A 22,233-nucleotide genomic window follows, 5' to 3' on the forward strand; every position below is an offset into this window, starting at 1 on the left:
ACCCTTTGAATACGACTTTACACGGCCGTTGTCACGGCTTTATATCGAATTACTCGACACTGTTAATCGCGACGGCGTCGCCGACCAAATTGAACGGCGGAACATTCACCTGCGCCGCTCTGTTAACCCTTAAATGGCACGCCACTCCAGCCGCTCTGTTCCTTTTTGCTCGCACGTCACGACTAATGTATCAATTTTAAAGCATTTAAAAAATTTATTGTATAGATAGTAATTAGAATTTGATTATTGTAACTTAGTGTTTCATATAATAGATAACTTAGAACGTAATAAGAATTATTAAATTAAGAATATAAACGTAAAAATTATCGCAAAGTTAATATATTTCGCGCACTTTATTCTTCGCGAATAACGTAACGTTGTCACGCAACATTTAACGTTCTCGGCTGAGAGGCGGCGCGAATTCCTAATCCACGAAATACATTTCCAGCAAGTACGCGTTCGAAAGTTCGGCACACATTCGGCTTTAAGGGACGGAAAATCCAATAAATTTGTCCGTGGGATTAGGCACCGGGTCGAGCCGGATTATACCCCTTATTCCTATCCTCTCTCAGCGATACGATAACAATTTTGCAGCGGAGGGCCGTCTTTCATCCCTCGTCGTGCCCTTATGCCACTTCCAAAACATCCCTTAGAGTAAAATTTCATTCGCAATTCTTTTTGAACTTGTTTACGACAATATCAACGATATTGTAGTTTTAATCGAGTTTAGCAGTAATAATGACTTTATTAAGTCTATGATTTAACAATGGAATTAAAAATCTCGGCACACGTTTCATCGTTAGATTTTTTATTCGCAGGGAAAAATGTGCTATTTGAACTTATAAGGAATTTATAACTTTAACCGGAGTAATAACTAAGAGGATTAAAAATTAATTAACCAGATAATCATGTTGAGATATGCATTGTTTATATTACAGTTTTATTTAATTTCGGTCCATAATATATTCGCGTTCTTTCCCGCGTTCTTCTAGCCATTCCCGCCCTTCTCGTACCATTTTTACGACATCTGGATGGCCGTTGCTAACGCATCATGGCTGGCCATTGTCACCGACTGGCTTTTCTAGTCGGGTTAAAAACGATAATCGTGATCCAGAGGGGTGCGAGGTGTCGGAAACGGGTGGTCCCGTGTCCTATGTTCCTTTTCGCGCACCTATGGCGTCACGCGAACGAGGAGGGATAATAAAAATGGGGCTAATAAAAATGCGCGAAGAAAAAAAGGCGGCCGTGGTTGGCATTACGCGTTATTAGCCGGGCCCCCTAATAGTAATGGACGTCGGGTTTTCCGCACCGACGTTGACTCTTATCCGCCTGAGCGAGCACTAACATATATGCGCGTAACATCTGTATCATCGCTGCCATTCTGACGCCATTCGACGCAGAGTACATCTGGTCTCTTTCACCGGGGGCTTTTTCCTCTCCGCGTGTCCCACCTTTTCTCGTGCTTCGATCTTGGCACTCGATGTCTGCAACCCTGACGCGCTTGGTAGACCGGTATTGTTTCTTTTGCGCGAAAAAGACCCTAAAGTGGCAAGTCTATGGTTGACTATTTAAATTCTGAAGACCCAGTTATATCGAACATTTGTGAGAATGTAGTGAATAAAGAGATTAAGAATATATATACATATAAAAAAATAGAATATGGAAAATAAGTCAAGAGACATTTTATAGTCATTCAATTACAATTAACAAGATTTTAACGCGACTTAAGAACTAATTATCCGAGATGAATTTATCACCCAGCCTCGAAAAGAAAGCTTCTCTTCATTGCACGAGCCGCGAAGCGTCGTTTTTCTTTAGGATCGACGAAACGCGCCGCATTTATCACGCCTCGGCGAAGCTCGCGTTTAAAAATTGGTCACTTCGCGCTTGCCACTTTGCTCGGTTCTGATCGACATAATCGGTCGTGCTCAACACGCACGAATTTACCTACGCGTGCTCCTGCTCCAGCGCGTAAGTGTTGCATTGTTTCCCTCGATCGTTGTCAAAAGGTTGCGCGCACGAATTTAATCCCGCAACGATCTCAACCCGAAGCCGACAGCGGTCGCGAGTCGAGAGTCCTTCTGTAAGTGTTCTTTTTCTTTTTTATTTTTTATTTCCTTCGTTCGAGTGACTCTCGTAAAGTCAGGGGGCCACGTGGGCAACAGAAACTACTGAAAGAGAGAGAGAAAAGAGAAAAAAAATCCCTTCGAACGTCCTTCTTCGTTACACTTGAAATCAATTCCCTTCCTCTCGCTCTATAGAATCCTTTGTTTCTGCACTCTTGTTATTCTTACCGGCCGCGATTTTTCTTCCCTGACACGGATTGAGTCGACGATTGAAAGTAAACTACCGATACGGCTGCCACAATGCCATAAGTTCGCGACAATGACACTCCTGCGCGGACTTTAAAACGTTTAGCTAAGTGCACACCACTTCATTATCGATATTAATAAATGCCTCTTCTCTTGCTTTTCGATTGCCCATTCGAATCGTGTGCGCGGTTTTTCGAGTTTTGCTTGACGATCCGGTGCACTTCAACAATTGCAAACCAATTTCGGTTTAAGAATCTGACAACTGTTCTTATTTTCTATAAATCTTTTGGCTTTAAAAACAATAAAAGTAATAAAAAAATGTACAAGATTAAGTATAAAAGCTCGCTTTTTTCATCTCCCTCGCGATAATTTCACTTCTTACATTTATATTATATTTTATTTCATTATCTGTTATAAAGCTATAATAATCTAAATAATAATCATAATATTTTAATAATATTGTAATTATACATATAATTGGAATACGTAATTACGACTCAAAATATTGGATATAAGAAATTTATATTTTTTAATTTGTAAAATAGAATTAAACTTTTTTACGTTTTACGTTATATATCTATATCACGGATTATTGCGAAAACGTTATTAAAAATGTCACGCGAGACAGATATCGAATGCATTGGCGACAACATTGGTAGATTAAACCTCGAATAGTTCCGCCATTACGCTTGAATGCACGGCGGTCCCGGTTGGTGGATAATTCGTGAAGGAAGATACGATGAGATCTGGTTGGGGCCAGAGTCAGAGAAGGGCGAGGGGTGAAGGACACCGGGTGTGGGGGAGAAACGGAGGGCCGAGAAGCCGCCTGGATGCTGGATGGCGCGCGAGAATTCCCCTCTACGGATAAAATAATTCCGCGTGCCGCTTCCGAACGTTCTTTAGCACGGAGATGAACTTCAGAAGGGTTCTCCACTACCCTCCCTTTCTCTCTCCCTCTCTCTCTCTTTCTCTCTCTCTCTTCTTCTTCTTCTTTTTCTATCTCTATCTCTCGTTTCCGCTTATTTATCATGTAAACACATTTGGTACCGTGACACCTTTAGAATCCCTGAGATTTAGAGATTCGGTTTATTAAAAGGTACAGGCGGACGATACGTTGCCGTCGCTAAAAACTCCGAGATAATTTATGTGTATACGAACGCACCGAGCCTTAAAAGGAAAATGTGTTCTGTCGCCAAATTGTTTCCTGCAAATAACTCGAGCTCCGCGCCGGCGTTAAACTGGCGAGTACACCGCGTAGAAGCGACGCGACTTCGCCCCGTGATAGTAAAGATGCAAGATCCAGCAACCGCGAAGATCCGAACTTGCTCCTCGAGTTCTGCAGGGGGTGGATGAAAGTGGAGGAGAAAGGGGACAGGAAAACGGGGGAGAATGAGGGGGGTGGCTAAGGCGGTTTTAATTACCGCTTAAAGACACCCTCGTAGCGCTAACCCCGTACAGATACTGATGGAGGGTTACCCCTAAGGATATCGTTCGTAGCGCACGGCTGCGAGAAGGAGCGATTCGAAGCTCGAGGACGAGAAGAGGACGCGGTAAAGCAAGCGGAAATCGCGGAGGGAAAAGGGAAAGGGGAGCTGGAGAACTTGTACGCCAACGTCGCACTCGATTCTCCTCGGTACGCCGGGGATGGAAGTTCGAGGCAGCCAACTCCGTCGAGCCGCGGGAACTTTGCCGCTACCAGCGTGGCCGTCTGCCAGCTATTTCCTCGAGCGACTCGTGGGTGGAGGCTGCGAAGGGGGCGGTTGTATTCCCGGGTTTTGCCGCTTATACGACGATTATTACGGGCGTTTTCGTTACCTCCTCCGAGTCGTGAGTTTCGCGGGCCTCTCTAATTCGACGCCATATATGGAAAACGTGATAAGCCATACCACCCCGTGACGCTTCGATAATCGTTACCTTATCAATAAGGTGTCCACGTAACGTTCAACTTTTCGCTTGTACCTTGAGATTTAATGTGCCGATTTTGGAGCATTTCTTTTAAATCGATACGCCAGACGTTGAGCACAATAAGTATAAGAACGAGTAAAGGAGACAAGTTGAATATTTTATACAAGTTTAAAAAAATGTACATAGTAGGTTTGATTAAACAGGCTTTAATGAAGCTAGCAGCGGCGTGTCACGTGTCATATCGAGCTAGACTTAGAACAGAGTTTCTCCGGGCGGAGAGAAGGTAGTCGCGGAATGACAGTGGCGTATCTCACGAGGGGGAAGGGGGAAGGTGGCCAGCAACTGGCGTCGGAACGCCCGTCGTCTTATCAGGCACCCCCTTGCCTGTAACTGCCCCCAAGCCCCGACGTCCTCTTCTCACTCTATCCCGTGTCTCCTCTTCTCTTCTCCCCCTCGTCCCGTCGTCGTAGCGCGAACCCGGTGACGCCTCGACGCGCTCACCCAGAAACCGACGATAAGGTTCACCCGGCGACGCCTGCCTATACCGCTCGCTCGTTCACATACGCACACCGATGGCACGCGCGAGCGCACGTCGCGTGTAGGAATTGATATAAGAAAGCTACAGGAGGGGGAGGGGGAGGGAGAAGTGGAGTAGATAAGCGCCGCGAAACCACAAATCGTGCACCGCGTTATCACGCACACGCCGGCGGCATCGATAATACAACACCTCCTTCTATGTCGTTGTTGGAGAAGATTTCTCCAAGACATTCGCTCGCTCGGTAGATCTTCTCGAAAAGAGATAGTTTCCTATCGACGCTCCAATGAAAATCACTGCGATTTATGATTTTTGATTACTCGAGGCAGCTTTCGATTAGTCTATTTGATGCCAAATATTAAAATAGACAAACTCTGAAGATTTTAAAAATGTAAGACGTAATGTTTAAGTCGACGCTAAATTTAAGTCCGCTTTTGAAACTTAATCCGCGAGAAGAGTGCTCTTGGCACGAAAATTATCGCAGGTATATAACGCGATGAAAGAAGAGATTGTCCGTAATAGCCGTTGACGCGAAAGGCGTTGATAATGATGCACGATGCGTTTTATTATTACAGTAACCGAGCTGGAGGGTGGCGCGCACTCGGACGAGACGAACAGCGGAGGTGACAACAGTAACGCCGGCAGCGTGTCGGGCGGCGCCGATGACGATCAGGCGCGCCTTCGCCTGAAGAGGAAACTGCAGAGGAACCGCACGAGCTTTAGCAACGAGCAAATCGACGCGCTCGAAAAAGAATTTGAGAGAACGCACTACCCGGATGTGTTCGCTCGCGAGAGACTCGCCGGCAAGATCGGTCTACCGGAGGCACGAATACAGGTGACTATTCAACGCTATACTTGACGCTGTACGACTAAAGACAGGTTGTTCTAACTTTTTTAAAAATGTTTATCAAGTAATTATATATTAATCTTAATTCTTTTCGGTGAATAAAAATCGACACGTGTTTTTTTGATAGATATATTTGCCAAATAGTTGGAACAACCGAGTCTAAAAAATGTTCATAGAAAGAGTAACGTTTATTTTGTGTCGAACCGTATCATTCACGATTGCAAACCAGTAGGAAATTTATTCGTAGCCTAGCGAGATTGACCTGTATCTTCGTCTGTCTTCTCGTTCACTAACTCAGGTCTGGTTTTCGAATCGGCGGGCTAAGTGGCGGCGTGAGGAGAAATTGCGCACGCAACGGAGGGATAATCCGCCACCGCCGCCGCCGCAGCAGCAACAACAACAGCAGCAACAACAGCAGCAACAGCACACTGCCGGCGTGAGCTTGGTGGGTACTGGCCACCCAACGCCACCGCCACCCTCGGGGATACTCGCTAGCCAGCCACCGCAGGCACCACCCTCACCACCCAGAATACATCACGGGTTTGCACCGACCGCCGTTTACCCTGGAATACCCAGTATGCCCGACTCGTACAGGTGAGAACGCAGGATCGTGTAACTGTATATACATTTTCCACTCATTTTTAATCAACTAGAAAAAACCATGAGCGTGCTACGCGCGCACAGTTTTCCAAAACGCTTCTCACGAAACGAGCCAATCGAGATAACTAATCAGCATTAAAATAAAAAAAATAAAAAATTATTTTTAAACTAATTTTTTCCACTAATTTTTTATATTAGGATAAATAGGAAACATTTGAAGCTCAATTAAAAATAATTAACAAAAGTAGAACGCGTTATCAGCCGCCACCGCCAGTGGCCTTTCAACGGTAAAAAGCGGGCGATGCAATCGCGCTCGAGCAACGTTTCCTTCCCAGACACCTTCAATCGAAACGAAGTATCGTTCTCCATTACTTATTTTGCGCTTTCTTTCAGCCCGATGACGTCAATGCCGAGTTTCACCATGTCGGGCGGAACCCAGCAGAATCAGCACACGACGAGTAGCATGTCTTCGCTGTCGACCGGTGGTGGCATGAGTCCGATGGGCATGACCGTGGGTATGACCGTCGGACCTAGTCCGGGAGCGTGTCTCCAGCAACGCGATAACGGCTACTCGTGCGGGGTCGCGAGACCGCCGAGCTACGAGCCCCTGCACCTGGGATACGGTGCCAGGCCGACCTGCAGCCCAACGCAGCCATACCACGCGGCGAGCCTCAATCAGTACAATCAGAACGCCAGCTCGACCGGTGAGTGTCTACCGCACTCACTGCATTCGCTGCTTGCACTCTAGCCGATGGACTACTACTACGGCTACCATGGATAACACGCTATCGAGCTCGCCGGTAATGGATTATACACGCTTCTGTCGCCTTCCCTCCTCAAAATCGTCTCCTAAAATGTCCGACCGGACCACCTTCTCGTTGCGCCTCACACTGAGAAAAATATACAGTTATTTCTCTCAGTGTACGAACATCCAACACAAATCTAGCACTCTAGCTTTACGTCCAGCTTCACATCATCTGCTTCGCTCATCGACGTCGTTAATTTTATTATGTTGATCAATCGTGATTTACATACATCGTTAAACAAACGCGCTACAAATTGCAATGTGATATTATATACTGAGAAAAAAAAATGGTTACTTTGAATAACCATAGTTTTATATTACAAGGTGCTTTTGCAATGAATGCGGTCGACACATTCATGATTTTTTTTGTTTTTGTTTTAGGTCTAATATCACCTGGCGTGAGTGTGCCGATCGCGGTGCCAGGTCAACCAGCACCTGACATGGCGGCGCAATATTGGTCCCCGAGGCTACAGTGACCGTGGTGGTCGTCGATGTCGACCTCGTCTCCGTAGACTTAAGCTTCTCCGTCTCCCTCGCTTCTCGACTCGCAGTCGGAAACGACGCGCAGTCCGACGATCGTGGAGTGCAAAGTCTCCGGAAAATCATGCATTTACGGTCGATTGTGTATGAATCATAGTTTTATAGTGTAAATCGAAATAAGGGCTATCGTACCCATACGTTTCATTGAAGCCAAAGTTTCGACGTGAGAAACGAGTTTTAATCTATCCGTATTTGTATTCGCCACTCTCGTTTTTATTAAAAAAAAATTTTTTTTTTATTTAATTTAAAAGAACTTTTTTGCTAAGAGAGTGCGCTATCTCGGGAAATGTCATTGTGTATTTGTCGACTCTTACCACGACGAAAATCACGTGAAAATCTCAGAAGTTCGCTCTGCAACCTCCCATGCTTAATTCTCAACCGAACGGCTCTATCGCGACTCTGTTTCTACGAGCTGATAACCAATCCACGACGTAGTACTCGTGCAATTGTGAACCTTACCGTCGTCGAATAAAATTTACGTGTGCTAACAAAAAATTGTGACCTATTACTTGCGACGCTTTCCCCGATTATGACTGTTTCGTTTTTACCATAGGCAAACAACACAATTGATGCTGTTTGTCCACTTCTTCGCCAATAGCGTTTGGTGATATCGTAATGTTCAAGGAGACGCCGCTCTTCTCTGTTGATTTCGATGTATCGGAATGTAATTCGATCGTTATTAGATATATTAATACACCAATCAATGACAATCCGCGGTCTTATGACATAATACATGAATAATCAGCGAGGTGGAAAATCTCTCAAGACATCCGCATGTGCGCCCTATTGTAAGCTCCTTTTAAGTTATATGATTATACCTCCGTGCGAGCCGAGATGTCTTTAAAATAAAATCGGATACGGTGAGACGTGATAAAAGAATAAGGAAGGAAAAGAAGATACGAATAGTCGGCAATGTGCAACACGTGTAAAAAATAATTAGCGTGACAATTGAAGGCGGAAATAATCGCTTACGAGGATCTCCGTGAAGAGTTTTTATTCGCAGACGTTTCATAGATGTAATTTCTATAGGTAGCAAGAAAGGAAATAAAATAGTTTCTAAGTCGATTATGTTATTTATATTCGTGAAGTGAGAGCGCCGGACGATAGTAAACGTGAGTTTGTTGTGTGTACATCGTAAGGAGAAAGCAGTCATTTGTATAGATATATAATTGACTTTGATTCTCTAAATAACTTGGTAAAACAATTTGTAATTTATATTCATGCGAGGTTCGAGAAAAAAAAAAGAAAAAAAAAGAAAGAAGGATCGAACGTGCAGATTGTGATTTTTCTTAGGCCAGGTATGCCAAACACGTGATTATGCGTTCTAAATAAATAGTGTGTGCATTTAATCGAGAGTTTTCTCAATGTTTGTTTTCTAATTGGAAGATATATTTGCGAAGTTTCGACGCGCGACGCGCTCGAATAAAGCGTGCGACCACATACATACATGTATGCTGATTGGTCAGGTAGGCAGGCAAGTGCAACGGTCATAAGCGGTTTCCCATTAGAAATCAAGCGCAGCTCCTTCCCAAACGTGTTCATATTTTCAGTTTTTCCTTTTTTTCTCTCTTTCTCGATCGTAAAGAATAACAGAAAGCGAGACACAAAGGAGAGACCGTTATTTTATCTTGCAAATGTAACAATTGTATATTTATTTCAACTTAATAATTAATTTACACTCGAAGACATGATGTATTTTCTAAATCCTCACTAAAGTCATCCATTGCGATTTGCCGGCGCATTTAACCCTGGATTTCTTCAGAATGAACACTTACGGATAAGTTTGAATCAATGCTAGACAACAAAGTTGTAATTAATATGTCAATAAAAGCAAGTAACAATATGCACTATATAAAACTGCGCACGTTAAATAATTTCTGTGTGTCCTGAAGAGTTCTGGAAAAAAAAGTTTTCCGTTTTTAATTAGAGAAATATTGGATAACGGGAGTAAAATCCAAGGGTTGAACCAGCGAATAATATTAATATTATAAATTGCAACAATACACGCAATGTCACTATATACTTCTATGTAAGTTAGCACGAATTTTACACGAAAAGATGGTTTCGGGATTTAAAAAAGAAATATGTATATGTAAAATATTTGTAGGTGTAAATTGTCGATCTGAATTAAATTCTTATACGTAAAAAATCTACGTAATGTCAAATGCAAGTGTTAAAATGAATTCATGCAGTTCTTTCATTATAATAAAGTCGTGCAATCGTAAAAATTTTACTTCTACATATATAAAAAAAGTTTCTACATAAGACAAACTTATAATTCATTATTGCAACTTTTTACGATTAAAAGTAAAAGAAAGTGCAAAAATATTTCATTAAGAGACAAAGAAAAGACGAATTAACATAAATGCCGAAATTAATGCATTTCCAATGATGAAACCGAACATGATGTAATATGATCTATTAAAGTTTAAATATAAGAATAGAATTATAAAGGCCATGAATTCATTATTTAAAAATTGTAAACTTATTCGCATGAAGAGCCAAACTTCATGTAATCGATATTTGTACAAGAATTTAAGAAGTATACAAATAACTTTTACAGCAAAGGTAAAATCTTGTTAAACGCTGTGGGGGAAAAAATGCACACTGGACATGTATTCGCGTAAATTGTCTAAAACCATTCGAATAACACGTTTCTACTTGAGCAGGTCTTCAATATCCCGCATGATATCATCGGCCGTCGTGTCCAGCCTAAGGTACTCCTCGTCGGTTTGCGTGAACGGTTGAGTGGGATCTAGCAGCGTGGTATTCATGATGTCTTCCGTTGTATACGTAGACACCGACTTTCTGTCCTCCGTTGATTTTTTCAATTGAGTTTGAGTTCTCTCTTCGTTCGTGCTGCTGTCGCACAGCCTAATCTCCACGTCGACTCTCCTGTTGGCGTTCACCGACTCATCGTGATTCTCCAGCCTTTCGTGGCAAAGAGAAGTCTGGTTGTCCCGACTGCCCGCCTCGCGTTCGTTCATCGTCACATCTTCACATGGTTGCGTCTCAATCTCCCTCGAAGCGGTTTTCAAAGACCGTCGCAGTTTCACCGGTCGCGTTTTAACGACAGACTCGCTACTCTTGGGTAGCTCACAGATAATCTTGCACTTCTTCGTCGGACTCTCCTTGTCCAACTGCGGGTCGGTCGAGCGCCTTTTTACGCTCTTCGGCTCAGTTGGCGACAATATTGGTGACGAAGTCAAGCTTTTACTACCGGCCAATTCCCTCGCCTTCTTCCGTTGTCGAATCTCCTCGAGGCTCAGCACCTTGAAGCTCAATTCTTTCGTCGGCTCGTCTTTCTTGATTCTCGACGGGCTGACCCATCGATTAGTCCCGGCCGGCTTGGCTTGACCCACTTGTCTCTGATAAAGCTCGTTGTCGTTACCAGCCTCGTACGAGTAATAAGCCGCGCTCTCCGCCTGGATCTCCTCAAGTCTCATCTGTTCGTAGGTCTTGCAATATGGTATCTTCTTAGGCTGCGATTTTACTGGAGACGGTGCGCTTTCATTATCGGATTCTGGAAAAAACATACGAAGAATGATGGGTCAATCAGTCGTTTCGAGTATGTGATGAAGGCGTCATCTTGATGACGGTTATTAAATATGCAACCAGCACTCTCTCTCTTTCTCCCTTTTTCTCGCGCATTCTCTCTCTCTCTCTCTCTATGTATATATGCATTTTTTACAGCATCATTACTTGTCGATGACGGTTTCAGTAATTGATTTCTATTATTCAGCCGATTTATGACATGTTCCAAAAATTGTGACCTTAATCTTACTTCGTGTAAAAACAGGAAAAATCGAATAATTGAGCGGGGTGTCTCGGATTCTTTCCTTACAGTCGATCGCGACTGCTGCGAGATATTTTCCAAGCTTTCGTATAACAATTCCGCGCGTACGCTCTGAGGAAGCTTCAAGACTCGTAGTCTTCATTCTAGCCGATGTTTCTTTTCGAAGTTGCACTCCTGGCCGGTTTCAGTCACGCCTCTTTGTCCAGCCTCGACTTTAAACTCGAATCTTGGCTTTGGACTTCTCAGCTTCGCAACTCTCGTGCATCTGATCACAAGTATCTCATTAAATGTAGTTCTCATTTCCGCGCAACAACAACATTCTTTTTTCTTGACGCAGTCGTACGATCACGCTTTTACAGTACCTTTCATTTGTGATATCAATCCATTTAATGCACTAATAGTCACGTATAGTCGATCCAGGCTTCTCACCTTTGTCTTGCGAGTAAAAAAAAAAAAACTTCTTTACGCATACACGCATATATAACTAAACTTTTGCGTTATCGTTAACTAACGACAGTTATTAATTAACTGTGCTGTTCTTTTTCTCGCTCTTTTCCTCGTTCGCTCACTCACCCGCACACTCACTCTCTCTCTCTCTTTCTTTTATCAAGCATTTTTTTTATCAAGAATTTTTTTTCAAGATATCACTTATCCTCGATTTGGACTTCTCCCAATCAAGACTGGTCTCTTCTCTTCTGCGCTGTCCCCGCGATTGCTGCGGCGTCTTTCAACGTCGATGCACTTGGGACTTGCTTCGCACTTAGATCACGATTACTATGTTGCAATATACTTACTTGTATGTACAATCATCTATGTAATGACTCCGTGTTCTCGGAGCGTCATCTTGGTCTCCGAGAAATTGACAACGCGCGATTACGATCGGCAAAAAATTGCAAAAGTAAGTGAACGCGCGGCGTCCTCCGAAAAAATAATCGGTGGACGGAACGGAGCTGCGGAACAACGGTTGGACGAAGTTCGGTAAGAAGTGAAAAATAAGAGGTCCCGTCGAGAAAAGAGCGTCGCCGGTAATGCTGACGGCAGATTTTCACCACCGCCGCAGTACCAGTAACACCGCTCGCTCGCAGGGTCGACTGTCCGACTGGTTTCGAGGTATCAAGTTTATTGAAATTCAGATATTCATCTCAATGAAAAGTATTGATTTCTTTCCATTCGCTTACATCAATTTGTTATAATTAAATTGCGCGTCGCTCTTTAGCATATAATCAATCTCTCTTTCTCCACGTTCGGCCGGCTACGGTCGGCCGAGAAAAAAGGCTTTCGTTTTTCTCATTTTTTTCTTTTCTTTTTAAATCTCTCTCTTTCTTTCTTTCTTTCTTTCTCTCTCTCTCTTTCATCGTTCGCGTTCGAGACAATAAAAGCAGAACGAACACGCGTTTCCACGCCGCTGTTTCGAGTCGACGTAACGACGATCGCGGATGTCCGCGTCGCGGATGTTAATTTCTCATGCAGATCGGTGCTCATGCTATTTTCGGAACAAGACAGTATCTCGGAAAGATTGATCCGCGGAATACCATCCCCAACGTCGTTACGTCAACTATACACGTTTACAGTTCGTCGCTAGGGTTGTCGTCTGTTGAGCGCGACGCGACCGAGGCCGCGCGGGGAGCAAAACACCTCGAGAAAAGCAGGAGGAAAAAAAAACAAGAGTAAAGTTAACGAAAATAAAAAAAAATAAAATAAAATAAAATGAAAAAGAAAAAAAACTGAAAGGAGAATCAACGAAAAGAAGTAACGTGAAACATAAGGAGACGAGGCTTTGATCGCACGCGCGGTCGAGGGAAAAGAAAAAAATACAAAAAAAAAAAGATCAGCTCGCGACCCGGTTGACGCGCGCAAGGGCCAACGAAGAGGGATGATCGCGAGGTGACGTCGCAAAGAGGATTTGGGGCACGGACTGAGTCTGCAATAAATGTAGCAACCCTCGACACATGAAAAACCAATCAATTGCATCAAAATTTGGAGAGAAATCGAACATAATTTATTAAATTTTTTACGAAGTTTGCTACGTTATTGTGGTTTCAGGTTGAAAGGTGAGTCTTCAAGCTTTTGAAGAGAAATGACGGAAATGGGAAAGGTGGGAGAAGAATGTGGGAGGAAAGATTGCATGGGCAGAAAGCGGAGGTTGGAAGAAAAAGGCGGTCGAAAGGTCGAGAGGGTCGCTCGGCTTGTTCTTTTGCCTTTTGCGGGTCGCGTCTCGCATTCCGGCGATTCTCTATCGAATGTGTCGAGTGCGAGAACGTCGGCGAGGCGCTTGTAATGACCGACGATGACGACTCGACCGCTTCTGTACAATTTGTCATAGACGAATGAAACTAACAAACCACTGAAAACAATGATCTTACAGAAACGTAGGTCGGAATAGAGGGGCCGCGTCACACGCGACCGTCTCCTTCCTTCGCGTGTAACATACGTATATATATTTATGTATATATATACGTAATATAATATGTAATATATATGTATATAATATTCTCTGCTCTATCTTTTTTTTTTTTTTTTGTTTGCGTATATGTTGCCTTTCGACTCGGACGCGGAAGCGGCGCCATTCGCGAGTGAAGCAGAGTCCGCAGACCGGTGGAATAGGGGCCGATCGTTTTAACTTCTTGGTCAACTTCACCTATCATACTCGTTCTACATTGATTGCGAACAACCAGTTGCAACTTGCGGCAGCCAAACGATGTAGAGTTCCATGCGTGAAGCTCAACGCTTATTGCCTGTCGCAAGTCATAACTAATGTAAGAGATAAAGCTTATAAAAAAGCAGGAGCAATCGGCTGGTAGAATCAGCATCGCGTTTTCTGAATAGTATCATGAGTCGGCCCGGTTTCACGATCGGATGCATCTCGCGCCCGAGCGAAGCAACAAAGTCATACTTAGGAGGCTGTACAATCGTCCGTGGTGACTTAATTCGCAGTGCCGCGAGACAAATTTTTGCGCGTCGTCGCCGCCGATTTCTCGATCCTGCTGATCTTCAGCCGATCAATCCAGCTTTCTTCCACACGATCAATAATTGCGGACATATGTAAAGTATAATCGACGGATCCGCCGCGCGCGGACCGTGACGATTCTGTCTCACGGGGGAGACGCTATTTCGCTAGCGCGGGGTGAAGCTCATCGCTGAAGTGCAGCGGTAAAGGCCGCCGCTGCGCGCCTTCGCGTTCACCATCTTCTCTCTCGTACCATTTTTCGCACACACGCTGCTCTCGGACGCATTCTCCTTTCGTTCACTCCACCTTTCACCGCCGCTCTGCACTTCTTTTCACACTCGTATTGCTCATCGTTATCTTTTTTTTTTTTTTCTCTTTTTAACTCAAACTTGCAGTGCAGCTATGCGATATCAATCCTCTCCCTCTCACACCCATATCATTCGTGAATCCTCGTGATCGAGCTCGATCGTCCGTACTTTCTTGGAAGACTTGCGCGTCGTTCCTCCGATCGCGTGGTAAACGTGCCAATTTATCTGCGGACAATTGTCCGGTATTTTATCAAGAGCTTTGCTTGTGTACGAAAAAAAGAAACGCGAACTCTGATATTTTGCGAATGTAAAAAGAAAAAAAAAATGAACTGGCGACTCTATACTGGTTAAAGGCACAAAATCCTTGCTGACCCGACACGTGTGATTTTGCGCGAAGTAAGCGAGCGAACGGAAGTCGGTCACACAAGTATTCCAAAAAAGGAGGAAAAAAAAAAGAAAAAAAAAGATAACAGATGAATCTGCAACCCGACATCAACGACGAACTCGATTATAAGTATATATACGTATATATAAATATACATATATAATATATATACATACATATATGTATATGTATATATATTTATATAAATGTGTAGGTAAAACATTATACGCTGGATAAGAAAAATTATTAATTTCCTATCTGCATATCGCATTTTTCACTCGCGCAGAGATATGCGATACATGTGATGTGTATACATTCGATTTGAGGTTTCACTCTTCTCTCAGACTCACTTGTTTTCTCTCTCATTTTTTCTATTTCCTCCTTCCTCTCTTTCTTTCTCTCTCTCTCTCTCTCTCTTTCCATCACTCACTCAAACCGATTATTTTCTACTACATGATTACACTCGAATTTTTTTTCAAACATTTCTGAATAAAATTTTATAATTTTCATTTTCTTCTCGTTCGCTATGTACCTTATAACGCCGCGACGCCGGCCTTTATATCATTCAGCTTAGCGTGTCATCATATGCACCGTTCACTCGAAAAGAAATAAAAACAAATTGCTGTCGGAAACCCGGAAAATTCGGCGGGGTCCCGGTAGATGATTTACGCTATTCCTCTTAAACTCTCTTTGCATCCTTCTCTCCTTTCTTCGTTTCCGCCGTGACGCAATTTATATACTATTGTAAAAGATCGGCGCACCATGTCTCATCCCGCACTGTACTTTCTTCGATTATAAAATTTTTATCAGTACAAGAGCAATATGATAAATAACATGATAAATAAGAGCATTTTTCTTTTTTTTTTAAATCTTTATGTTGACCAAGCAGGCCCGCAATATCAAATGCATGATATATCAGAACGATTGGTACGCTGAGAACGCACGAAAGAAACATTCTCAGTAAAAGTGATAACTAGAATTTACATTGAGAGTCCTTACTACAATACCGGCAGCGCTTAATTGAAATCTTTTTCTCCTAGGCTGTTGCATTGCAAGTTTTGTTCTCAGCGCCCCAAGCGAGAATTAATAACCTATTTTCATACGGAAACTCGTAAAACGTGATTCAGTATAATATGCATAATCTTGACAATTGTGTATGCTTATTCGATAAACGATCTCGCGTTTAACATTATCACGTAAAAAGCAAGCTTTTAAGCTGAATTATTTAAATTTTTTTTTTCTTTAGAGCGCGTCAAAAAGATCACGCACGACTTATAGTTTTAAACCTACACCTTATTTTTCTTGATTCTCCTTTACTTCACTGAGTGCATGATAAAAGTTATACAGTGGTTTACGAAAATTTGTGTAATCATCGCCCGGGCACAAGCATAGAGGCTTATTGCGAAGCGTGATATCACGTTATCCCGTTTTTTCGCCATTTCCAAATTCTCTAATTCACGTGAGAAGCCAAAACATATGAAGGCATTATTATCGTACACGCGTAAAACACAAGGCTAAGGACGCATCGTAGAATCTGTTTAAACCTCAACGCGGATTCGCGTACGAATATTACTAGCACATTAAATCTTTTTAATTTTTTTTTTTTTCTTCTACTCCTACATTTCTTTGCTAGTCACTCATCATTTAATCTTTCCCAATCTCTCTCTCTCTCGCTTATTCATTCTTACACTTACACACACACATACACACAGCATGCTTTCTTACGTTCACCGTCTATTTTCTCTTATCTTTTTTACATTCTCTCTGGTCTCATTCGTAATAATGCGACAACGAAAAAAAGTATATATGCATCGATCGGTTCAAATATAAATATTTCAATTATGGTTCGCTACTTCGCCATTGCACTTATCTCAGCCCGGAGCGTGACCGATGAATGAATGTGCAAGTTACTTTTGTATCTTTCATTTCTAAGGGTCGATTGTTTCAGCTTCCTGATAAATTTACTTATTAGATAAGCATTTATATCTTTATCCATTTAGAAAAAAAAGATAAAGGTAGACATATGATTACCTGATAGATAAATTTATCAAAAAGTTCGAACAACGTGCCTTAAGTGTAACAGATGCATACGTGTCAGTTAATCTGATTTACACTACGTACAATAATTTCTTTTCGGTCACGTCGGGGATGCGATGTTAGTCCGCGTCTGAGAGCAATATTTCAACTAAACTTGCTAAATGTCGACAAAACACTTCCTCGTCAAAGACGCAAACTCAAAGTGAGCAGAATCCGCTCGCTGTATTATCGATATAATACTCAATTAACATTTAAATTTTCGCAATTAAGAACAGAATCTGTGTGAATGCAAAAAGTGTACGCATGTATGTGTGAGTGTATGTGTGTGTGTTTGTTTTATGTGAGTGTGTAAAGCGAAGACCCATAGCTATCTTCTTTTTCGTCTAACACGGCTCTCGTTCTCGCGATCTTACAGCATACGATGTCATATTCACGGGAGACACTTGAACCTCTGTTTTCGTAACTTAGACCATTGCCGGTAATTCGAGTCCGATCGCATCGCAGCAGGAGAAAGATAGCCATAGGCGATTAGAGGGCTAATTTAGGCAAAGTTTAGATAGAGCAGCCCCTGCAAAAATTGATATTCACTACTAAATTTTTCGTAATAACACGAGGTGCAAAATGGGATCGATTAAAATATGTTCGATCGCATTACGACACGGGATTATTGGTGCCAATTTTTTTAGAGAAGCGTCAATTTAACTTGTAAATATTATATGTTACCCCTCTCTTCTGCGACAACACATTAATGAATGTAAATGAGCGTGTATGTGTATGTGATAACTGCACGCGTAAAATACCATCGCAGCTGTAAGAGCAACTAATGTGATGTAAAATAATTAATAAAATTACGTTAGTTTTACAGCTTACGATACTGACGTATGCATGTTAAATATTCCCTTTTCTTTTTCTTGCATTAGTTGCTCGCTAGAGCTATGGCATAATGAAACAAAAACTGAAGAGAGTTAGAGCTTGATTAAGTATCTGGAATGCTATTAGTACTATAAATTAAATATTATGCTAAGACCAACACAAGGACTTTTTCGTTATGTATCTTTCGCTGCCAGAAAGATATACAGAATCCATCACTACACAATTCTTTACGCAGAATGATACTTTCGTAGCAACTTGTTTCTTCTTTGGATGCGAAGTGAGTTTGTAAACCTCAACGTTGCTACGCGCAACAGAATCAGCGGAATCGTAGAAAAACTCGAAACTCTGACCGTTCGCGAGTTCTCCGAAAGTATTTTTCTGTTGTAGACTGACGGACGAGAAAATTCCATACGTTCATATGTCGTTGCAAGAACTACAACAGCTCTCGTCGATTTCAAAACCTCCTGTACGACGTTATGCCAAGGAAGGGAAAGGGGGGAAACCGGGAAGTCTGAGGCTGTGGGGACTGCTGCGTGTGGATCGACGTGTATGGTGATTGCTGAAGAAGAGAGGAGCTCTGTTGGTTTTGCAATGACGACAGAGACTGCCCGGAAGAGTGGGAGTGTAAGTTTTGCTGATGATGCGGATATGAGAGCGTGTGATGGCAAGGAGAGGACTGCGAGGTCGCCGTCGGCGGGACGTTTAGGTTATTTGCGACACTGATGTTACCGGGGATGTTGAGACTGTTAGGACTGTTGGGGATTGTTAAACTCTTCGGGATACTGAGCGCGTTCGGGAGGTTCATATTCGTTTGCAAGCTAGGCGGTAGAGAGAGAGTGGCTGACGTAAGATAATGCACGTTGAAAGATGGACGGGGGGGCTAGTAAAGCCTCATACCTTCTTCGAATTTGACGATGAGAGGATCGACGGCGGGACTACCGATAAAACTACCAGCCTCGCTGTTTCCTCTACCTTGGTCCGACTCGGTAGTACTGCTGCCGTCATACTTTGGGTCATCTTTATGAAATAAAAAAGTGTAAACAAGCTTGTTCATGCACGTGATAATATTATCTACCTTCTTATTTATTCTAGTCTATACTTATCATCATTGATTTTGAGCAAGTAACGCTTACTTTAACCCACATATTAATAGCAAAGAATAAAATTATATTTTCTGTATAACTAGATTATTTTTTTAGTTCATAATTACAAAAAAAAAATATATAATATACATCAAAAATTTTTAATTAAAATTATATTTAATTAAATTAATTTTACTACTGATAATTTTAAATGTTAATCAAGCTTTATTTTACTACAAAACCTACCTTGACGATTGAGCCATTCTTGATTCGGAGATTTTGTTGCTACTTCCGTGTTCTTCACGGGATTAATGGGATCATTAGAAATAGTGCGTGGAGTTATATGCATAAATGGACAATGTGGTTTTCTACATCCTCCAGGTTGCGTTTCCCAGTAACAAGGAATCGATTTACGATTTTTCTGCAAGCCAAAACACATCGAAACTCAACTTAACTTGTTATAATTAAAATATTTAATTGCAAGTTATAAAGTCATAATCTTGATTAAATATTATTACAATTTATATTTCACATTATTTTATTTTAAATTTTAATTAATTTTTTGCACGTTTATTTATTTCTTAAAACAGGAAAATTCACACCGAAAAGCAAGATAAAAAGATAACTATGTGTCACTTATTATTAATAAAACTCCGTCAATTTATATTATAGAATACTTCTTACAAGACTATGTAATTTATATATTTATCAAACGTTAATGACAATCCTTTTCGCGTTATTAAAAAAGAAAGATGAGTGGCAGATTATTAATCTTTGTCCATAATGACATAGTCAACAGACTTACCATTGCACACAGTATTAAAATACTATTTCTACTGTATAAACTTAGAGCTCATGAGCACAGGTGTTCTCGCAACAAATTTATCGTATTATATAATTGGTACATTTTGTCGAATTATCACAAACCAACAGAGAAGTATTTGTTTTGAAAATATACAAATTAACACATACATGCGCAACTGGGATCGTCATTCTCCAATAATTTCAATATTTTATATCAAGTTTATTCGTCGCTATCGCTCGCTTATTGTAACACGTACGTGTTATTAACAAGTCATAGAAATAGCTCTTGTAAAAAAAAAACAAAAAAAAGAATTTATATTCGTACTTAAAAAACTGAAAAGATGAAAAACATTAATGTCACAATTTATCCTAGAAGAATACCTTACCTTTAATTCCATGTGTCTGAAGTTACAATGTTCATTAAGGCAATTTCCCTGTTGCCAGTATGAGCACATGGTTTCACAGCCCAGGGCAGATGGCTCGTGTCTGTATGGGCAAACATCACCCTGAAGAACAAAAATAATAAAATGTAAAAGCTATTCCACAACTCATTCAAGTATCATGCAGAACAGTGCAGCTTGCAGTGCTAATACACAATCGATACTGCAAGTGCAACCTGATTACAGTGAGCCAGTGTACATTAACAAATATTTTGTTCGTTTAATGTACATAACTTGCAAATCCCATACAATAATTCGAATCTTTAAATCAAAGTGCATATAAATTATATTAAAAAAATACAATAAAAAACCTAGAACTTAATGACACAATCATGCAATTTTCATATTCTGATGAAATGTGATGCAAATCAATTACACGAATAAAATTACAAATAACATAAAATAAGAAAAATTGCATTGCAGATGATTAAGTATGCAAAGAAACGCGTATAAATTTAGCGAAGAGCCCGACGGATGGACTTGTGCCATTTACATCTGAATTTCCCTGAAAAATGCCTGTCAACATATGACATCAAGATGGCCGACCTAACCTCGGCGGGTCCCGGGGGCAATATGGTACAAACTGTGTGGCACACCTCCGAGATAACGTCAAACGAAAATCAGCCGAGGTCTCGGTGCGGGAAGAAAGAAAAGGGCGATAAAAGGATCGGAAATTCTTTGCCCTTACCTTTTTGCACGTGGAATAGTAGAAGAAGTAGCAGTCCAGGTTCTTGTGGTTGTGCTCCATTTGTAAGAATTTGTAGAACGACGAGTGATCGTGCTCCTTGCTGAAAACAGAAATCAAAATAAGCTCGCTCTTTGTCGATCGCGGACGAGTCAGTGGACAAAATGAACGGTCGCAAATGGCACGGAGGCGTATCGAGAAAAGGATAGAGTCTCTTTACCATTTCGTTTGAAACATGATCGTAAGATAGGGACTAAGGTTGGCACGCGAAGCGAAATGGCACAGCTGTACTCGATAGAGAAGCGAAGATGCGGCTGGTGTGCCTGTAGGCAAACTGACAAGGCGCTTTCGACCGGCAACGAGCAACCGATCGTTCCAGCTTTTTTTCCCCGTCGCCGCGTATACATACATAGACGCGCGCGAGTCCCACGGTGACCTGTTCTCCCAGTCTGTTTTCGTTCCCGCTTGTTTTTGTTGGCTGTCGCGCTCCTTGCCCGCGCACTGCCCGGACCTGGTCCAACGTGGGTCGCTCGGTCGTTCCCTCGTCCTCGGCGGTATCTGTGTTGGTTGCGACGTGCCGTGTCGTGCGTGGCCGTGCGCGTGTACCCTATCGCTCGGAGCGAGCCGTCCGTCCGTCACACGATCGCACCTATGCCGCACGAGAGAAGTGACACGAGTCCCCCTTTGTCACTGCTGCCAATTGTCGACTCGCTGCAGCGCCTGCAGCGATGCAGTCTGCACTACCGCCAATTGCGGCGGGTTTTTTAAGCTGTCGGAGATTAGATTTTTACTAATAAAATATAACTTTTGTTTCAGATGAAAATCCAGAGGAAGACTTTCGTCGAAGGAGCACCAGACTAACATCCCTGTTGGAATGACCAATGCTGACAGAAGGAGGAGGACGTAGGAAAGGCATCAAGCACCGGCGGAGCAACTTTTAGGTAAGCATAAATTCTTTTAAATAAAATCTTTTTTTAAAAAAATTTATCTTTTTTTTTATTAATTTTATTAACTAATACACTAGCATGTCTACATTAATGTTTTTCATTTTATGTTACAGTCACCAGCAGAACTTTACAACTCCGCTGAAGTTCATGCAGATTGGTAAGTCACATAATTTTTTTTTTTTTTATAGTTTATAATTGGGGTCTTTAAAAAAAATAATGTATACATAATTTCTTCTAGTTGCATTAAAAGAGAAAATTAATTTTGCTTAAAAACAAAGAAATAAAAAATATTTCTTAAGTTTTTGATGGTAGCTTTGTAATAACTTCTTTATTGAGAAAGTGATATTCGTTTCCTTTACATTAAAAAGATGAAACTACATTTTGG

General features: G+C 41.7%; 2 protein-coding genes across 7 annotated transcripts in view; one reads left to right on the top strand and one right to left on the bottom strand.

Annotated features, from left to right (window-relative positions):
• Positions 1-9,401, top strand: part of LOC139105825 (paired box protein Pax-6) — an 82,202-nt gene extending 72,801 nt beyond the window's left edge. For 3 of the 5 annotated variants that reach the window (XM_070662143.1, XM_070662127.1, XM_070662134.1), the window contains 4 exons: positions 5,328-5,587; positions 5,898-6,193; positions 6,593-6,903; positions 7,386-9,401. In XM_070662143.1, the coding sequence (XP_070518244.1) occupies positions 5,328-5,587; positions 5,898-6,193; positions 6,593-6,903; positions 7,386-7,480 (962 nt within the window). In that variant the 3' untranslated portion in view covers positions 7,481-9,401. Of the gene's footprint in view, positions 1-5,327; positions 5,588-5,897; positions 6,194-6,592; positions 7,000-7,385 lie in introns of all 5 variants that reach the window. The other 2 variants (XR_011546248.1, XM_070662152.1) reach the window with 2 other exon arrangements.
• A 373-nt stretch (positions 9,402-9,774) lies between these two features.
• On the bottom strand, positions 9,775-21,447 carry LOC139105853 (zinc finger CCCH domain-containing protein 11B). Of its 2 annotated transcripts, none has more exons than XM_070662163.1 (6): positions 21,122-21,294; positions 20,905-21,004; positions 20,163-20,282; positions 19,219-19,393; positions 18,788-18,907; positions 9,775-11,067 (listed from the first exon to the last, which is right to left on the bottom strand). In XM_070662163.1, the coding sequence occupies exons 1-6, from the start codon at positions 21,136-21,138 to the stop codon at positions 10,202-10,204; spliced, it is 1,398 nt and encodes a 465-aa protein (XP_070518264.1). In that variant the 5' UTR covers positions 21,139-21,294; the 3' UTR covers positions 9,775-10,201. The 2 variants fall into 2 exon arrangements, with proteins under 2 accessions (XP_070518264.1, XP_070518273.1); XM_070662172.1 differs by lacking the exon at positions 21,122-21,294 and adding an exon at positions 21,311-21,447 and having other exon boundaries at positions 9,777-11,067.
• Positions 21,448-22,233: the final 786 nt, after the last annotated feature.

The sequence above is a fragment of the Cardiocondyla obscurior genome, linkage group LG01, assembly GCF_019399895.1.
Source record: "Cardiocondyla obscurior isolate alpha-2009 linkage group LG01, Cobs3.1, whole genome shotgun sequence".
In the NCBI taxonomy this organism is placed as follows: Eukaryota; Metazoa; Arthropoda; class Insecta; order Hymenoptera; family Formicidae; genus Cardiocondyla; species Cardiocondyla obscurior.

Excerpts from the sequence above, each read along its gene's own strand:
- LOC139105853 (XM_070662163.1), bottom strand. Across the intron at positions 19,394-20,162 it reads TCAGACACATGGAATTAAAG|AAAAATCGTAAATCGATTCC; the intron begins GTAAGGTATTCT and ends TTTGGCTTGCAG. Across the intron at positions 11,068-18,787 it reads CATCGTCAAATTCGAAGAAG|AATCCGATAATGAAAGCGCA; the intron begins GTATGAGGCTTT and ends TGTTTTTTCCAG.